This window comes from Tupaia chinensis, unplaced genomic scaffold (assembly GCF_000334495.1).
Source record: "Tupaia chinensis unplaced genomic scaffold, TupChi_1.0 Scaffold144346_1, whole genome shotgun sequence".
Taxonomy (NCBI): Eukaryota; Metazoa; Chordata; class Mammalia; order Scandentia; family Tupaiidae; genus Tupaia; species Tupaia belangeri.
This window is the reverse complement of record NW_006204205.1, coordinates 1,364,275-1,383,977: the sequence shown is the minus strand read 5'-3', so window position 1 is coordinate 1,383,977 and position 19,703 is coordinate 1,364,275. Positions and strand designations below refer to the sequence as shown.

The following is a 19,703-nucleotide window of genomic DNA, read 5'->3' as shown; positions in this document are numbered from 1 at the left end:
CCAAAAAAAAAAAAAAAAAAGACTATGTCTAAGAAATTTAGACCTAATACCTAAAAGACAGAAAGTTTTTGTTTTTTTTTTTTTTTAGATTTTTTTCCATAGGACGTGTGCTTGCCAAAGAGGGGGAATAAATGAGAAATCACCCCCCCCCAGGGGATGGCCCCGCGGCAATCCCTTCTCCCTTTACTTCTCAGGATTTTGGGAATGTACAAGTTGGCGCCTGGCCAGATTGTCGGGCCACCAGGTCCAGGACTCAAAGTGCAGAGTTGGCCATGGAGATCCAGTGCCTTAACCATGTCGCTACTTCTTGTCCCCCAGAATCTTCTTAATTTATGTTGAAATATATGTATGTTTATGTCATTTACTCATTACTTTGTAAAAGTAAATTGCTTTTCTTAGAGGTAATCTTAAAAGAGTTCAGAGGATATAAAATTGAGAAGAATTGGGGGAAGTTTGTTGTTAATTGTTTCAGTATCTTTGTGAAAAAGAAAAGAAATTGAGTTTATGTTTACAGATTGCTTATATCTAAAATATTAATTTTGGTGCTTGAAATCTGTTTTTCGGCTTTCTTAGTTGAACATGCTTTTTCTTGTGATTAGTTATGATTATCATGAGTATATTTTTTAAGTTGTGTATTATGTGGTCCGCATTGATTGAGCTTTTCATGTTTTATGTTCGTTTTTTATTATTAGGAGAACTTGAATGTGAAAGTAAAGTTGTTAATACTGTTTTTTCTTTTCATTTTTCCTTTCTTTCTTTTTCTCCCTAAGAACTTTGACCAGAATAAGCTGGAAGAAGAAATGAGAAAACGAAAAGAAAGAGTAGAAAAGTGGCGAGAAGAACAGCGGAAAAAGGCCATGGAAAACATAGGGGAACTGAAGAAAGAAATTGAAGAGATGAAACAAGGGAAAAAGTGGAGTTTAGAGGACGATGATGGTATATTTGTTAGCCTAAAAAAACTTACAAAATAATTTATGGGGACCGGCAGGTGGCATGGTGGTGGTGGGTGCTGGAATCCTACACGGCCGACTTGATTTCTCACTTTCTTCTCTCTCTGTCCCTCTGTGGTCAAATTAAAATAAATGAGTAAATGAATAAGTAAATAAAGTTAAATGAAATAATTCTAAAAATAAAAAATTTACATAGATATTTTTAGAACTATGAATAATTCTTTTTTTCTTGAGAGATTGTTGCTATAGGGTGCATGTGCTCATCAGAGAAAGAGAGACAGAAAGCAGGAAATCATTCCCTAGCAGGGATGGCCATGCTACAATCTCTTCTCTTGGGATTTTCGGCACACACGTACTTGTGCCCAGTGTGAGCTTTAAGCTTCCAGGGTCTGGGTCTCAAACTGGAGTCAACTATGTGGGAGTCCAATGATAAAACCATTACACCATCTACTGGTCCCTACAAGTAATCTTCCATATTGGGGTTTTTGGCTTATTTATTTTAGAAATATATATGTAATATTTGCCATTTTAATCATTTAGAAGTGTCCACTCAGTGATAATATGTACAGCTATCACCACAGTCCAATTCCAGAACCTTCTGTAATTTCAAACAGAGCCTCTAAACCCATTAAACAGCTTCTTAATCTTGCCTCCTCCTGGCTCCTGGTAATGTCTGTTCTATAATGTTGCCTATTGTAGGTCCCTCATATAAGTGGAATCATATGGTATTTTTTCTTTTTTATCTGGCTTATTTTAATTTTTCAAGGTTCACTCATATTATAGAATGTGTTAGAATTTTTTTCTTTCTACAAATGAATACCATTGTATGTATATGTCACATTTCGTTTACTCATTTATGTGCTGGACATGGGGGATGTTTCAGCTACTGTAAATAACGCTACTGTGAACACTAGTGCGGAGATAATTGTTTTTGGTTCTCAATTCTTTTGAGTTTATACTTGAAGGTGGAATTGCTGGATTCACACTGAGATTTTAAATGTCCCTTTTAATGTTCATGTAAAAAATCAAATTGTAGTATTCAGTAAGAATAATTGATTTTACTTTAAAATTAAGAGTCGATTGCTTATAGGCGTAATTAGTAAATAGCTCTTAATTTTTTTAAAAGTATAAATACAGATACTAGTAATGAGAGTAAATTAGGGCATGCTCTCTCAGGTCCTTCTGTGACTTTTCATAATTTAGGAGAAAAGCATTTCCCTTCTGTATGTTACTTGGACTTTTGAGGTTTTAGTGACGGGAAAGGTTGTGGGATTTTATCTGAAGGTAAAAGTGTGGTCCATTTTCTTTGAATGTTTGACAGAGGAGTATAGACAGGCGGAGTCTGTGTAAGTGGTCACGATGGTTTAGTTATGTAAAAGATAAGCTTGTTTAAAATTGAGAGTGAGCTGCTTTTTTTTGTGATTGAAAGAAATAATTTTAAAGGTTATTTAAAAGAGAATTTCTAGTTCTGCTTCCAGCAGTGTAGCTGTAAAATGTGATAGTGAGCCATCAGGTGACTTGGAGGTTAAGGCATTGGATCCCACATGGCCTACTATGCAGTTTGAATTCTGGATCCAACACCCTGAAAAACATGCTGGGCATGTATGTGTTGCATGCCTGGTCAAAATCCCATGAGAAAGGAGGAGAAGGGATTGTGGAGTGGCCATACCCCTGGGAGGATGATTTCTTACTTTCCCACTTTGTGTTTCTCTGGTGAGCGCATATGGCTTATAGCAAAAACTTAAAAAAAAACAGGTGATAATGAAGATTCATTTTTTTTTAGGTTTAATTTTTTTCAATGAAATAACTTGAAATTTATTGGCATTTGATTCTTTTATCGTTTTAAAGTAATTTACAAGTATGCGTATTTCAACTGTAGTATGGCCAGACGGATTTGAAAGGGGAGTGTTTGGTTAGTGAGAGAAAAGGTTAGAAAGGTGAGGTGTGGTCTAATTGTGTTTTACTTTTGAAACAAATGTTCAAAGAAAGCATATTTCGAAATTTTAGATGATGAAGATGATCCAGCAGAAGCTGAAAAGGATGGAAATGAAATGGAGGGTGAGGAATTAGATCCATTAGATGCTTACATGGAAGAAGTGAAAGAAGAGGTCAAAAAGTTCAACATGAGAAGTGTAAAAGGTGGTGGAGGAAATGAAAAGGTATGGAATTTTCTCTTTAAAAGATTCATATTTGTATTTCTTATGGGATAACTTGAATTCATCTAATGGTTCTAGTGACATCAGATACTTTGTAAAAGTAATTTCTTTTTTAGCTTTATTTATGCATTTATTGTGGCCAGAGAGGGACACAGTGAGAGAAAGAGAGACAAAGTGAGAAAGCAAGCAGCTAGGTCCAGGACTTGAACTGCGGTCAGCCATGTGGGAGTCCAGTGGCCTTAACCGTCATGCCACCTGCCGGTCCCTAAAAGTAATGTTTGTATTTTCTCTGTCTCATAGATGACAATAGTCTTCCTTCCTTTACTTCCTTCCTTATTTGCTAGAGGAACATGCATTCACTAAAGAGAGAGAGGGAGAAGGTGTCAATGGAAATGTGTGAGAAGCACCCCACTAGGATGGTGTCCATGCCACAATCCCTTCTCCATTCTCCTCTTGAGATTTTGGCCACCCATGTGATAACACCAGGTATGTTTCCTAAGCCACCTGGTCCAGGACTTGAACTGTGTAGTCAGTCATGTTTGATCCGTCCTCCTTAACCACCAGCAGTACTTATTTCTGAGTGCCAGAGAATGGTGAATATTAGCTGCAAATGTTCTCTTTCAGAAGCCACTCTTGGCCATCTTTAGGTGTACAGGGAGAATTCAGAAATCCTAGAATGCTAAGGCCAAACAAGAAGGTCCCAGGTTCACATCCTTAGGCTTCCCTGCGTATGCCAAATGTGTGCATGCTTGTGATCCTGGCTTACTGAGGTTGGTTGTGGGTTGTACTTTTTTTTTTTTTTGCCTTTTTTTCTGTCTCCCCCCCTTTTTTTTTTTTAAAGAATTTATTTATTTAATTCCATTTGTTATTATTGTTGTTCTTAATTTGGCCAGAAAGAGACAGAAAAGGTGAGAAACAAAGCCGCTAGGTTCAGGACTCACTTGGGAATCCAGCACCTTTATCTACCATGCCACCTGCCGGCCCCTTTTTTTCTGTCTTTCATGGAAGAAATAAAAATAGACTTTTAAAAAGTTACTATTCCAGGGCCGGCAGGTGGCGTGGTGGTTAGGGGCACTGGACTCCCATGTGACTGACTGCAGTTTGAGTCCCAGACCTGGCAGCTTGCTTTCTCTCTCTCTCTCACTCTGTCCCTCTCTGGGCAAATTTAAATAAATAAATAAATAAATAAATAAATGGATAAATAAAGTTAAATAAAAATAATTCTTAAAAAAGTTAATTTCCTCTCAACATTTTTTTTTTTTTTTTTGAGAGGTTTTTACTATAGGGCGCATGCGCTCGCCGGACAGACAGAGAGAAACATAGAGACAGCAAGAAATCATCCCCCCCAGAGGGGATGGTCACGCCGCAGTCCCTTCTCCTCCATTCTCCTCTTGGGATCTTGGGCACGCACGCACGTGCGCCCGGCCTGAGTTTTAAGCCACTAGGTCTGGGATGCGAACCATGGTTGACTACGTGGGAGTCCAGCGACGTAGCCATTACGCTAACTGCTGGTTCCCCCCTCAACATCTTCTTTGTTCAGTGTTGTTGTTTACATGTCACCTTTTTTTTTTTTAAACAGAGAAATAGAGTTTATTCAGTTCATGGTTTGGGGGTCTGAGTTCCAGGTGCCAAATTCTGGTGAGGCTATAACATGGCAGAAGGCAGATCTCAAATGGATAGTCTGTCTTTCTCTCATATGTCACTTTTTTTTTTTAAGTTATCTGCTTTTTCTTTTTTTTAAATTAATTTTTATACATTCATTCATTTATTTTTAATTGGACAGAGAGAGAGAGGGGGAGAAAAAGAGCGGAAGTGAGAAAGCAAGCCACCAGGTCCAGGACTTGAACCATGGTCAGCCATGTGGGAATGTCCAGCAGCTTAACCACCATGCCATTTGCTGGTCTCCTACATGTCACCTTTTTGATAAGTCGTCTTCAGATTTTAACAGCACTCCCATCTTTCATACTCTTGAACTCCTCCCACCCTGTTATTATTTTTTAAGTTTATTCATTCTGTTTATGAGGGAGCAAAGATATGAAGAGCATCCTTACCATGATCTCATTACTCCACAGTCCTCTTCCTGGAGTCCTCTAGCTTGGCAGGATCGTGGGTGCATGTGTTAGGTTAACTGGGGATTTATACTCAGAGTTGACCGTGTGGTTTCCAGCACTGTAGTTCAGTGTGGTACTGCATGTGCCGCTGGACTTCCTCACCCCATTCTGTTTTTATTTGTAGAATTTATTACTTTGGGTAAGTTATTTTATTTACTTTGTTTTGGTGTTTATGGTTTTGTTCCTTACCACCTCTAAAAATATGTGCTCTCCAAAGATAGTGCTCTTGCCCTTCCTTTTTTTTTTTTTTTTTAAAGAGTGATTTTTATTATAGGGCATATGCGCTTGCCAAAAGGACAGAAAGTGAGAAATCACCCTCCAGGGGGATGGACACACCACAGTCTCCTCTCCTCCATTCTCTTCTCGAGATTTTGGGCACACACGCACACAGGCCCAGCATGAATTTTGAGCTGCCAGGTCCAGGCCTTGAACTGTGGTTGACTGCGTGAGAGTCTAGTGATGTAACCACTACACTATCTGCTTGTCCTTCCTCCCTTTTTTAAAAAAGTTTTGCTATAGGGCATGAGTACTCATGGGGTGTGGAGGGGTGTGAGTAATCAAATCCCAGGGGCAAGGGTCACTCCATAGTCCCTTCTCCATTCTCTTCTTGGGGTTTTAGGTATTCATGCACATGTGACGGACATGTTTTTTTTTTTTCCCCCCTTAAAGAATTTTTTAATTCTACTTCCTACTATTGTCATTCTTAAAAATTATTTATTTAACTTTATTTGTTCATTCATTTATTTTTAATTTGACCAGAGAGAGACAGAGAGAATTGGTGAGAAAACAAGCTACCGGGTCCAGGACTTGAACTGTGGTCGGCCATTTGGGAGTATCCAGCGCCTTAACCAGCATGCCACCCACTGGTCCCTATTATCATTTTTTTCTTGAGAGAGAGATTTTTGTTATAGGGCATGCACTTGCCTGAAGAGATAGACAGAGAGACAGAGAGACAGAACCTGAGAAATCACCCTCTGGGGGGATGGGCCGCACCACAGGCCCTTCTTATTTTTGGACATGCATGCACACATGCCTGGCATTAGTTTTAAGCCACCATGTCCGGGACTCAACATTCCTTTATGGGGGAGCCCAGCGCCTTAACCGCCACGCCTCCTGCTGAACCTGCCCTGCATGTGTATCAAACCACCAGTACTGCGACTCAGCCTCGCAGCTGTCCACATACAATTCAGCTGCCTTACTACCACACCACTGTCTGGCCCACAATAGTGATCTTTGCCTGCAATTATTTTTTTTCCAAAGAACTATTTTATTCAACTTCCTTTATTTTTAAAATTTGACCAGAGAGGCATAGAGAGAGAAAGTGAGAAAGTAAGTTACCAAGTTGAGGACTTGAACCGCAGTTGGCCTTTTGGGAGTCCAGCGTCCTTTACCATCACACCACCTACTGGCCCCACCTGCATTTTTTTATAGATTGGTGTAAGCTCCCAGAACAGTTCCTGACTTGTCTAATGATTGAAAGTACCCTTTTGTTGTATTTAAAATATATTATTATATAAAGCTATATAATACATAATAAACTGTATGTATGAATGTATTAGATTTCACTTAAACTGTATGTATGAATGTATTTTATTTCACTTAAAAAACTACAGATAAATTGTGGAGAGCAGCCAATCTAAAAACATGTGATTAAAACATGTGGCCTGTAGACACATGCAAATATGCGCTTCAGTAAGCTACTCTAGCATGACTATTAAAAACATCTCCATATGAAAGCAGTACCTGCCTGTTGTCAATTATTGTCTTCCTGTTATCGTTGATACCCAATACCTTGATACTGCCCAATATCAGGCTAAAGGAAGTCCTAAGCGTTTATCAGATTGTCCCCCAAAAAATCAGAGAAATTATATGGTGCCAGTCATTTTCACATTTTTAATTTACATCCCAAAACAACTGGCTTTACATTCCAATTTCTCCTCCCTTATTCTTTATATTCTACTTCTTTATTCCCCATTCCTTTTACATCCCATTTTCCCCTTCCCCCATTTTCTGCCCTATAAGAAGGAAACCTGAGGCTGGTTCTGGTTGCAACTTCTCCATCAGAGAAGCTGTGCCCACCCAATGCTGGCTTTTCTATACCTGTGTGTCTGTGTGTGTTTGTTATTGCATCTATTTCTAATCGGCAGCCTTCCCCACTCAGAGAAACGTGTTCATGCCGAGCTAGTCCCAACAATGAATAGAGCAGTAGATTACTGCTTGTCTTTTTATTAAATTTTAACTAATAACAAAGTTAATTTTAATTATAAATTGTGACAGATATCATTGTGTTCAGTTGGTGTATGGCTTGTGTTTCAAGTTTGCAAAATATTTACTGTTCTTTTCTATTTTAGAAGTCCGGACCAACGGTAACAAAAGTTGTCACTGTTGTGACAACCAAAAAAGCAGTCGCAGATTCTGATAAGAAGAAAGGCGAGCTGATGGAGAATGACCAGGATGCCATGGAGGTGATTCTTTCTTAATTTTGACTTTGTTCCTGATCTAGACGTATTAGAAAACATTGATAGAGATGAACTTTTCAGTTGTGCAAACTATTAGGAGGAATTCTTGCTATTCTTAATATAATAGTTTGTGGCTAAATATCCAGTTGATAGAGTGATCTGGCATCTTTCATCCCTTGTGAATACTCGTTTTTTGATACCTTTGTATCTTAGATATATAATGCAGAGAGAAGAAATTAAGTTACAGAATGAGTTCGATTTCTTCATATTAGTATGTATTGTGAATTTTTTCCCCAGAAATTAAAAAGAATTTATTATTATTTATACATTTAATCACTACATCATTTAGATTATAAAGAGACTTTACACAGCAGGATATGCACCTCAGATTTCAGAAATATTTTTCTATAGGGCGCATGAGCTTACCATACAGACGGACAGAAAACAAGAAATCATCCCCTTGGGCGATGGCTATGCCACAATCCCTTCTCCATTCTCTTCTCGGGATTTTGGAGATACATGCACATGCATCTGGTGTGAGTTTTAAGCCTTCAGGACTTGAACTGCAGTCCACTATGTGGGAGTCCAGTGATGTAATCATTATTGCCATTTGATGTCCCTGTAAAGGTGTATATAGCAAGAATAGTAGCAAAATTTGATTGAAGTCATCTCTGAGAATTATTATTTTAGCTTTATGTTGGTATTATCAATTTCTTTTTCTTTCTTGGAGAGGTTTTTGCTATAGAGCGCGTGCGCTTGCCAGACAGAGACAGAAAGCGAGAAATCACCCCCCAGGAGGGTTGGCCATGCCGCAGTCCCTTCTCCTCCATTCTCCTCTCGCGATATTGGACACACACGCACACGTGCCTGGCGTGAGTTTAAGCCACCGGGTCCAGGACTCGAACCGCAGTCGACTACGTGGGAGTCCAGCGACATAACCATTACGCTAACTGCTGGTCCGGCATTATAAATTTCTGTAGGGTCAGAAGAAAAGAAACTAAGTCAAAAAATTCTTTAGGTGCTGATGTGTTTCTATTTATTGTGATACGTCATTAGATGATTTTGAAATTATCCAGCAGTTCACTGGAGTATCATGAAAATCTTATAGGTCAAATAAATCTGTTTAGAAAGTAAAAGTAGGAAACTAACAAATAGTTTCTAGGAGGAGGATTTTAAAATCTAGAGCTGTTATTTCCAATAAGGGGAAGATAGTAATGAACTTACCTCTTTTCTTTTTATTTTTACTATAGTATTCTTCAGAGGAGGAAGAAGTTGATCTTCAGACGGCCCTTACAGGCTATCAGACAAAACAAAGGAAGCTTCTTGAACCAGTTGATCATGGAAAAATTGAATATGAACCATTCAGAAAAAACTTCTATGTTGAAGTTCCAGAACTAGCAAAAATGTCTCAAGAGGGTAAAAATTATTTACTCACATAATGACTATGGGGGAATGGAGGGGAATCTGCTTTACGTTGTCTAGGAAGAGTGCAGATAGACCTGTGAGTTGAAGGAATGTCTTTATGCGAGTGTCTAAAAACTGAACAGACCTGTGAGTTGAAGGAATGTCTTTATGCATTTGTCTAAAAAGTGAGCAAAAGGTAATCTAGCTCATGTAGTTGCAATTTTTAAGGCTGAAGATAGTCTATTTCTGAAGTTGCAAATGAAGTATTTCTGTGAATGTTATTCTCCTGCGATTTTTGAGTTAGGAACCTCCGTGAAACTGTATTATTGGTTGATTAAAAATAACCTGGGCAATTCTTGGTAGGAGAACAAGTGGTTGTATTATTTGTCAGTCATTGTTCTTTTTCTTGTGCTTTCAATTTAAGGTTAAAAAAAAATGGGGGCAGCAGCCCTGTTGTGCAGTAGTTAAGGACTGAGTGTAGGAATGCTAGATTTTGCATGACCAATCAGGGTTCGAATCCCAGCCCTGATGACTTGTAAAACATGCTAGGCTTGTGTTCGTCCCTAGGATCCTGACAGGGTGGAGAATTAGAGGAAAAAGGATTGCTGCACATCAGACCTCATTAGGCGGTGCTTTCTCTCCCTGCCCTTCGTTTTTTGTGTGTGTGAAAGAAATCTTGCTAGACCTATTTGAAAAGTAAAAGGCATCAATAAAGTTATTAATTTGGTTTTTGTTTTGTAGAGGTGAATGTATTTCGATTGGAAATGGAAGGCATTACAGTCAAAGGAAAAGGTTGCCCCAAACCAATTAAATCTTGGGTTCAGTGTGGAATTTCTATGAAGATCCTAAATTCTCTCAAAAAGTAAGTTGTGATGGCTGTCTACATTTTCTAAGTATTGGCACTCAGTTGAGCCTTTCACAAAAATATCTCCCAAGGTTACAGTTTTACTCTAATAAAACAAAACTTCTTTTTCTTAAACAGCTTTATCGAGATAATTTACATATCGTAAAGTTTATGCTTGAAAGTATACAATTCAGTGGTTTTTAATATATTTGTGTAGTCGTAACCATCATCATAATTAGAACAGTTTTATCATCCTCAAAAGAAACCTGTGTCTATTAGGAGTCAATCTTCTCTTTTCCCTTGCTATCATCAACAGTCAAGTCTACTTTTTGTCTCTGGATTTGACTATTGTGGACATTCCATATAAATAAGATATAATATATATTTTGTGACTAGCTTTTATTTACATAGCATAATGTTTCAAGGTTTATCCACATCATAGAATATATTAGTACTTAATTTCTTTTTATTGCCAAATATTTTCTTATATAGATATATCATGTATGGGAAGAGCTTATTCTAACAGAATTCTGAGAGTCCCAGATACTCCAATTCATACCTTGTGTTCTTTTGGTTTTCTTTATAAGGCACGGCTATGAAAAGCCCACACCAATCCAAACTCAGGCGATTCCTGCTATAATGTCTGGACGAGACTTGATTGGCATTGCTAAGACAGGAAGTGGGAAGACCATTGCTTTCCTGTTGCCTATGTTTAGACACATCATGGATCAGAGGTCATTAGAAGAAGGAGAAGGACCAATAGGTACAGCTTTTTTCATTAATCTAGTTTCTTCAGTTTACAGCTTTGTCATCAGTTAATCAGAAAGTCCTGATACTTTATAATGTTCTTAATTATGACAATAAAGATGTCTTTATGTACATTTCCTTTATCAATTTGGCATCTTTGGGGCTGATTTCCCCTTACCAGCAGGTGGAGTGAGAATCTTCAGAGCTCTGGACTGACATCTCAGAAGTACAAAAACAGCCTCTCCTGGCACAGCTCAGTTTTTAAACTCTGACTCGGCAGGTAGACCCCTCGTGCATCTATCTGTTTATTTATGTTGAGGTTTGTTCTTAGCCCCAGTATCAGTGGGTATATAAACTCAACATGAAAGATAATAGGAAAATATATTTTCCAATTTTTTTTTTTCCTTAAAGGGCTATGTGAAGTGCCAGCATTTCATTTAGAATTAAGTCTTCAGATCCAGATTTCTTAATTCATTTTATCAGAGATATCTTCTGCAGATTTGAATAGGGTTTTGGAAAATTGTTCACCTCTTCTCTTAGGAACACAGGGCAGGTCTGTTTCTTCTTTGTGCCCCTCAGACCAAGGTTGTTTCTGGAAGCAGTGGTATGGCTTCTGAGCACAGTGAGTTACTTGATTTTTATTTGTTTTGTGATTTGCAGTTGAGAGCTATTTGCATTTTGTTCAACAAAGTATTTTCCTGAGGGTCGAGCGAGGCATTTAACTTGTCACTTGCCTTCCTGTAGTGTTTTTAAAATCTGCTTATTCTTCAGCACAATCTCTGCCGTTACAGTTTTTGAAATGTAATTGTCAGAGATGCATAGAACAAAACAAAAACTAAGAGATTTGAACTTTATTGCAGAGCTAAAACTTAACACATTAAAGCATAACCTCTCAAGAATTTGGTGGTTAGGCCACTGACATGTTTATCTTTTCAGCCGTCATCATGACTCCAACTCGAGAACTGGCTTTACAGATTACTAAAGAATGTAAGAAGTTTTCAAAGACCTTGGGACTTAGAGTGGTCTGTGTTTATGGAGGAACAGGAATCAGTGAACAGGTAGTTAAGAGAAAGAAACACTTTTTTTTATGTTTTCTTCAAATTGAATGATTCAGTAAAATACCATAAAAGTGATTTTTCACTACAGTGTTTTGAATAGTACTTGCTTCTGAAGTTTTAAAAAAGGTGAGGTGTGAAAATAACAGTAAGAATTAATTATACTAGGCAGGATGATTACATTCTAAAGATCTAGTTTATCGCATGATGGCTATCATTAATAATACTGTGTGATATACCTAAAAGTTTATTAAGAGGATGGATTTTTTTAAAGAATTATTTAACTTTACTTATTATTATTGTCATTATTATTTTCTAGTTTGGTCAGACAGAGAGAGAGAGAAAGTAAGCCATGGCCCAGGAATTGAACTGTGGTTGGCCATGTGGGAGTTCAGCACCTTTAACCACCATGCCACCTGCCGGCCTGAGGGTAGATCTTAAATGTTCTTATCACACAAAAAATAAATCTGTGACTATGTTTGATAATGATTAACTCGATTGTGGTAATCATTTCATAATGTACTTGTAAATCAGAACATTACATTGTCTACCTTAACTATATATAATATCATTTGTCAGTTATACATCAGTAAAGCCATAGGGGAAAAGGCCAAATTATGCTAATGCTGTACTTTAGGTTCTGTGAGTCATTTTTACTTAAGTTTGTTCCTCCTCCTCCTTCCCCTGCCCAGGGAAGGCAGATACTTTTTCCATTTTACAGATGAGAAAATATTCACAAAAAGTAAGTTGGTCAGTTAGGTTAGTAAGTACTAGAGTTTGACCTAGAACCTGGGCTTCATTCTAAACCATAATGTTTTTCTCTTAACACATGTGGACTTCTTTAAAAGGTAGAGATGAGTGGGATACGTTAGTATCCGTGTTTTGCCTATGGTCTTAAGTAATTCTAGCACTGGTGATTTAAAGAAACCCTGACTCTATTGCCTTTTTAATTTGTTTCTAAGGTTTTTTTTCTCCTTTTTTTGGCTAGGGTGCATGTATTTCCCAGAGAGAGAGTGAGTGAGAAAGCACCTCCCAGGGAAGATGGCCATGCTGCAGTCCCTTCTCCATTCTTCTCCATTCGTCTCTTGGGATTCTGGGCACACATGAACCCAGCATGAGTTTCTAACTGCTGGGTCTGGATTTTGAACCATGAAGTTGGCCATGTGGAATCCAGCCGCTTAACCTCCACACTGCCTGATGGCCCAAACCCTGACTCTTTTTAGTTTGGCATTTTCTGAGTGTCTTTTTTTTTTTTTTTTTAAACAAGAACACAAATTCATTTTTATTCATTTACTTTTCATTATTTTAAGTCCTTGAGGATGCACAGTATCACTGATTCTGTGTCCAATGGCCTTAGGAGGAAGGTTGCTTCAGAATTTGACTCGAACAATGGCTTGAACCATGTCATTGTTTCCATGGGGATGAGTAACCTTTCTCCAGATGAATCTGGTTTTATTTGGTTTGCCACCAGGAGCCATTGTGTTGTTTTTGCTTTGTACTCATAAGTACACCTCTTGCCTGAATAGAATTCTGTTTCATTTCGGCATAAATACCTTCAATGTTAAAAAGAACTGTGAACTCCCTTTGGTTCATGAGACCCCACCGATAGCCTGGAAAAATGGCTGTGCATCACAGCCTTCCAGACACAGTTGCTGTGTAGAAGTTCTGTTTCTTCCAGGCCCTGGTTATTTGTCCCCAAAGCTCAGTAGCAGAACCCTCCTCTGAGTGTCTTCTAATGAATAATAGTCAACAGATATTTAACTTAAATAGAAAAAGGAAACAAGTGGGTTTTATGATCAGTAAGTTTTGGAATTATTAAAAAAAAATAGGTTTTGTTCTTGCAAGACCAAAACCTCTTTTTATTTTTTTTTTTTTTTTTTTTTTTTTTTTTTTAAGAATTATTTATTTGGGGGTTGGCAGATGACATGGTGGTTAAGGTGCCGGACTCCCACATTGCTGACTGCGTTTCAAGTCCCAGATCTGGCAGCTTGTTTTCTCATAGAGTCCCAGATCTGGCAGCTTGCTTTCTCATAGTATCTCTCTCTGTATCTCTCTGGTCAAATTGAATAATAATAGTAATATTAAATTAAAAATTCTCTTCAAAAGCGTTTTTATTATATTCTATTTGTTGTTGTTATTATTATTTAATTTGACCAGAGAAAGGGAAAGTGAAAAAACAAGCCACCAGTTCCAGGACTCGAACCTTTGTTGGCCCTGTGGGAGTCCAACCACTGTGCCACCTGCCAGCCCTAGACTTACGGAGACAGAGAGACAGAAAGCAAGAAATCACTCCCCAGGGAGGATGGCCATGCCACAATCCCTTCTTCATTCTCCTGTCTGGATCTTGGGCACGCACCCACGCACGCACATGTGCCCGGCGTGAGTTTTAAGCCACCGCGGGACACGAACCGTGGTCGACTACATAGTCCAGCAACATAGCCCTTACGCTAACTGCTGGTCCCATAGACTTCTTAATCTTTAATGAGCTAATGTATTGTGTGATAGTAGAAAAATGGGATAAGTTAGTTGACATTTTCTTAACCACAAAACTCCTTTTTTAGGATAAGGGTTACATGAACATACTTTGGGAATATTTGCTTAATGTTCTCTTAAACACTTGAACTTGGTTTATTTTCTAAGTTTATCTAAATGTCATTTTCTTAATGATAGCTTGTAGTAAAAAATATGCTTAAAATATAACTCGGAGGGGCTAGCACGTGGCGTAATGGTTAAGATGCCGGACTCCCATGTGGCTGACTACAGTTTGAGTCCTGGACTTGGTGGCTTACTTTCTCACTTTGGTGAGTACATGTGCCATATAGCAAATTAAAAACAAACAAACAAATAAATAAATAAATAAAATAATCTAATACATACATTGTACATATGTGTATACACACACATATAAATAACTTGGGGGCCAGCCAATGGCATGGGAATTAAGGTGGCTGTATCCCTCATGGCCATCTGTGTAGTTCAAATCCCAGACTTGGTGGCTTGAAAATCATACCTGCTCAAAATCCCAAAAGGAGACTAGAGGAGAAGGAATTGTGGTGTGGCCATCTCTGTAGGGGGTGATTTCTCACTTTCTCTGTCTGTCTCTTTTGTTTTTCTCTGGTGAGCATGTGTTCCCTATGGCAAAACTAAAAGAAAATAAAAAATTAAAATTAAATTACTTGGTATTTGCATGCGTATTATAGTTATGTAGGAATGAAACAAAAGTTTTGTGATGTCTGTGGCATTCTATTATTTAACCTTTCTAGTTTTTCTTTCTTTTTTTAAAATTTTTATTTAGTTTTTGCTATAAGGCGTGTGCGTTTGCCAGAGAGAGTGAGAAAGCGAGAAATTTATTTATGATTAAATAGATTTTATAGGGGCCGGCAGATAGCGTGGTAGGTAAGGTTGCTTGACTCCCACATGGCCGACCGCAGTTCAAGTCCTGAACCTGGCAGCTTGCTTTCTCGCTTTACCTCCCTCTCTCTCACTTTGTCCCTCTAAATAAATAAATAAGTAAATGAACTTAAATAATTCTTAAAAAAAATAGATTTTATAATTGTCTAATGGTGGCAGTTTGAAAAATACTAATCTGTATGATCACTTGTTTTTATTGTTCTTTTACATTTCTTTCTTGATTTTGAGGGAAGAGGCAAATTAAAATTGGTAAAACCACTTTTCTTTGGTTCAAAATTTATGGCATCCTACTGCTGCTACCTATCTCTGTAGTAGTGCTGCAGCATTCCAGTGAATTCAGTCGGAGGCTTTGGTATCTTCTAATCAGACTTCATTGTTTTTTCTTGGAGAGCTGTGCAAGAAGGACCATCTGTAATATTTTGTTTATTTATTTTTACTAGAGGGCATACATGCTCGCCAGAGACAGACTGAGAGAGAGGGAGGAGAAATCATCACCCATAGGCAGTGGTCACACCACAGTCACTTTCCTATCTCCCTGCTTTTGGGATTTGGGGCATGCATGTACATGTGCCTGGTGTATTTCTCAAGTTGCCACTTTTAGGACTTGAACCACATGGTCAGCCATATGGGTCTGGTTGCCTTAACCACTAGACCATGGAGCCAGCCCCAGATGTAATATTTTCAAATCTTGAGTCAACCTCAAAAGCCTAGTGGTATAAGAAACAAGATTCCATGGTTGACTGTGGTTTGAATCCTGGCCCCAGTAGCTTGAAAACATACTTTTATGCGTGTGTGGGCACTCAGGATCCCGACAGGACGGAGAAATGGAGTAGAGGTTGGGGTGTGATTACACCCCATGAGGGGAAGTCCTTTCTCCCTCCATCTCTTTGTTTCTCTGGTGAGCACAGGTGCCATCTGACAATTAAAAAAAAGAAAGTAATAATAAAATCTGTGTAAGCCCATACTTAGTAATACCCCACTGCATGCTGTTCTTCAACATGCTGAGGCCATATGGAAGACCTTAGGCCAGTTCCTGTCCTACCTTAAATAAAGAGTCCATAGGGTGGTGCATGCTTATAACCCCAGCTACTGGGGAGGCTCAGGGAGGAGGACTGCAACATAGCAAAACCTTCAGTACCTCCCCCTCCCACACACATATGCAAGTGATAAAAAAAGCTACTTAAGCAATATAGTATAAAATGTCATCTTTTTCATTAGATTGCTGAACTGAAAAGAGGTGCTGAAATTATTGTTTGCACACCTGGTCGAATGATTGACATGCTTGCAGCTAACAGTGGTGAGTTGGGGGTATTTTTTGTTCTTTTTTTTATCTTTGAATTCTATACATTTTTGTTAAACCAGATACAAGAAACCATCAAAGGGTTTCTGCATTTCTTCTTAAAGCTGTAATATCTTAACATTTGTATTGTAACAAGTTTTTTGTTATAAGCATTGGTCATATTTTAGCAGTTTAAAATTTCACAACCAACTCTGTTTATCTTAACTCAGATTCTTAATCCAGTTTTGACCTACCTTTGCTCTTAAGAAAGTGGGGTACTATCTTTTACTATGAAATTTAGACTTTCTCTGCAGGAGGCTAGTATTTTCTTACAATACTAGATAAATTAAAATATTGCAGCTTCAAGAAATTTAATCTTTTGTAAATATTGCATGTTTTTAGCTCAAATGTTATGCTTTGTTAAATTATTCCCTATCAAAACTGTTACTAAACTGTTGACATTATTTAACTTCTGTGGAGAAAGGCCCTTCAAGATTTATAGAACTGGGCTTCCGAGACTTAAACCATCAAAGGTAGGTAATTTAATGCTGTTCCTAACCTTGAAAAACTAATTGGAGCTGCAAATGTTAGTGTGGAAGACTTAAATATTAGAAAGCACTTATATTGGCTCATTTTTTATTTTTTGAAGGAAATGCTTTCAAAAGTTCCATTGTAGTATTCATAATTTACACAGTAAAATAGTAAAATTTGTGAGAAATGCATGTTTCTAATAGCATTATGCTTGAATTTCTGTATAAACCTAATGAAGTTGGCAAAATTGCATCAAAATTGTTTTGAGTCATTGTGCTTGTACAACATATACATAGTTTTGGGTTGAATGCTGATGAAATAATTCCTTGTTTTTTCTCAATGCTGCATTAAGTGTTCTCTTGAAATTCATCTTGATTAATTTTACCTTTTTTCCCTTATCTGTCCTTTTGGTTTACCTTTTAATAACTATTTTATACATGTTTTTGCCAGGTGATTAATACAACAGTTAATAGCAATATTTGTTTAATCTGTTAGAAAGGGTTTTCTGTGTAAATATATCTATATAAAAATTTCACTGGTTTAGAAGCCAGGTACATTTGTTTAAACCAGTGGGAATATTTAATAAAATTAGATTTATATCTTCGTGTATAATAATGTATTTATGTAATGCATTAAATATGTAAAGCTTTTATGTAATACTCTAGTTACCCAGGGACGTTGAGTTGAGTCTCAGTAGTGGTTTAACATGCCCATATAAGAAGCTTCTAACTATATGGAAGTAAGCTATAAAGTAATACAGAGAGAAGTTTTCTGCGTCTGAAATAGTTAGCACTGGAACTTGCTTTCCACACATACGCTGTAATCTCTAATATGTTTTTTCCTAGGTGATGCTGTCAGATAATGGCTGATGTGGCTCGATGCTTCATCTCAGTCTTAGTTTTATGATGTGTTTTGGAGAGGGCTGTTTTCTGAATTTTACAGGTTCTTCAGGCCCTATGATGGTATGCAAGAGACGAGTTTGACAAAATAAAGGGCCTCATATACCCATTGTCAGAAAGTATTTACCATTAGATTAAAGCATTGTAGACCAAATTTTTTTTTTTCACTTTTTAAAGATAACTAACGTACCCCTCTGGTTAAGTCAGGCATTTTAGTTCCCTTTACAGTTTTTTAAAGTTCTTGGTAGTCATAAAATGAATTGTGATTGATTTTAATTTTTTTTTTGTCTTTATTTTTTTCTTCTCCTCTTAGGTCGGGTCACAAATCTTCGAAGAGTGACATATGTTGTATTAGATGAAGCAGATAGAATGTTTGACATGGGTTTTGAGCCACAGGTAATCATTACATTTTGTAAGTGTTTTGATATGTAAAGATAATCTTGTAACTACTATGCGAATGACATTTTTGTGTAGTTTCTGAAATTCTATTTCATGGTAATAGAGAGTATAGGGAACATATGGAATTCAAATAGATATTTAGGTTTAGATTCTTCATCCTAAACTTGTTTAGGATGTAGTTTTGAAAGTTTCCCTTAGCCTTCTAAAACCGTAATTAGTAAAAGTTGAATTAGGGGGACCAGCAGTGGCAAGCTGGTTCAGGGTGCTGAACTCCCACATGGCTGACCATGGTGTGAGTACTGGACCTGGCGGCTTGCCTTCTCACTTTCTCTCTTTCTGTCCCTTTCTGATCAAATTAAAATAAATAAAATAATTCTTTTTTAAAAAGTTGAATTGGAGCACCAATAACAAAACCTTAAGTGTTCATGTGTTTCAGTTTTCATTGTCTTTCCAACTAAGTGGCTTTAAGTCATGCTTTTAACTCCCTAATGATTATTAGATACCATGTTAAGTTATATTTACCAAATATAAAAACTAAGGCCCAAGACATTTGCGCTTAGATTTTTAATATTCCTTATACATGCTATTTGCTGAAGTATAATAGTTTAGTGATCGAATTTATAGAAACATGTTAAAAGGTGTTAATAGAAGTTTTTTTAACTACAAGAGCAGTGTGAGTTTTCAGTAGACTATGGATGCCAAAAAAAATTCACATTCGCAGACGGCAGTAATAGAAATGGATGTGGAGAAGGAACAGGTAAAAGACATTTATTTATGTAGTCTCCAAAAAGGTATTTCCTGTCATATGATGGTTTATATATTCTGTTTAGGTTTGGGAACTGCATTTAATTTATTTCTTTTTAAATAGTTAGTTAATTTTATCTATTAATATTATTTTTTAATTTGCTTTAGGGCATGTGTGCTCATCAGAGAGAGAGAGAGAGAAAGCTGCCAGGGACTTGAACCATAGTCTCTCATATGGAAATCCAGTACCTTAACCACCATGCCATTTGCTGGCTCCCAGGAACTACATTTTACAGAGATCTAAATAGAGAAGCACTAAGGAGAGTAAACCAGGATTATAGTATTGATTGAACCACAGGAGAAACAGTTTAAAGAATAATGGGGGCCGGCAGATGGTATGGTTGTTAAGGGCGCTAGAATCCCACATGGCCAATCATGGTTCAAGTCCTGAACCTGGTGACTTTCCCTCCCACCCCCCACTCTGTCCCTCTCTGGTCAAATTAAAATAAATAAATAAAAGTTAAATAAAACAAGTCTTTAAAAATAAGTAAGGATAACTAATATTGGAGCCAGCTGTTTGTGTGACAGAGAGACAGAAAGTGAGAAACCACTCCCCCAGCAGGACGACTATGCAATCCCTTCTCCTCCATTCTTGTCTTAGGATTTGAGACATGCACACACATCCACCTAGCTTTTTTTTTTTTTTTCCTGGAG

The 19,703-nt window shown here is 37.5% G+C and overlaps 1 protein-coding gene across 1 annotated transcript in view; it reads left to right on the top strand.

Moving 5' to 3' along the window:
* DDX46 (DEAD-box helicase 46) overlaps positions 1 to 19,703 on the top strand; it is an 81,149-nt gene that overhangs the window by 23,721 nt on the left and 37,725 nt on the right. Inside the window, exons 5-13 of the mRNA XM_014583589.2 lie at positions 771 to 936; positions 2,958 to 3,109; positions 7,569 to 7,682; positions 8,927 to 9,092; positions 9,822 to 9,942; positions 10,512 to 10,687; positions 11,608 to 11,729; positions 16,356 to 16,434; positions 18,160 to 18,242. Of these exons, the coding sequence (XP_014439075.1) occupies positions 771 to 936; positions 2,958 to 3,109; positions 7,569 to 7,682; positions 8,927 to 9,092; positions 9,822 to 9,942; positions 10,512 to 10,687; positions 11,608 to 11,729; positions 16,356 to 16,434; positions 18,160 to 18,242 (1,179 nt within the window). The remainder of the gene's footprint in view (positions 1 to 770; positions 937 to 2,957; positions 3,110 to 7,568; positions 7,683 to 8,926; positions 9,093 to 9,821; positions 9,943 to 10,511; positions 10,688 to 11,607; positions 11,730 to 16,355; positions 16,435 to 18,159; positions 18,243 to 19,703) is intronic.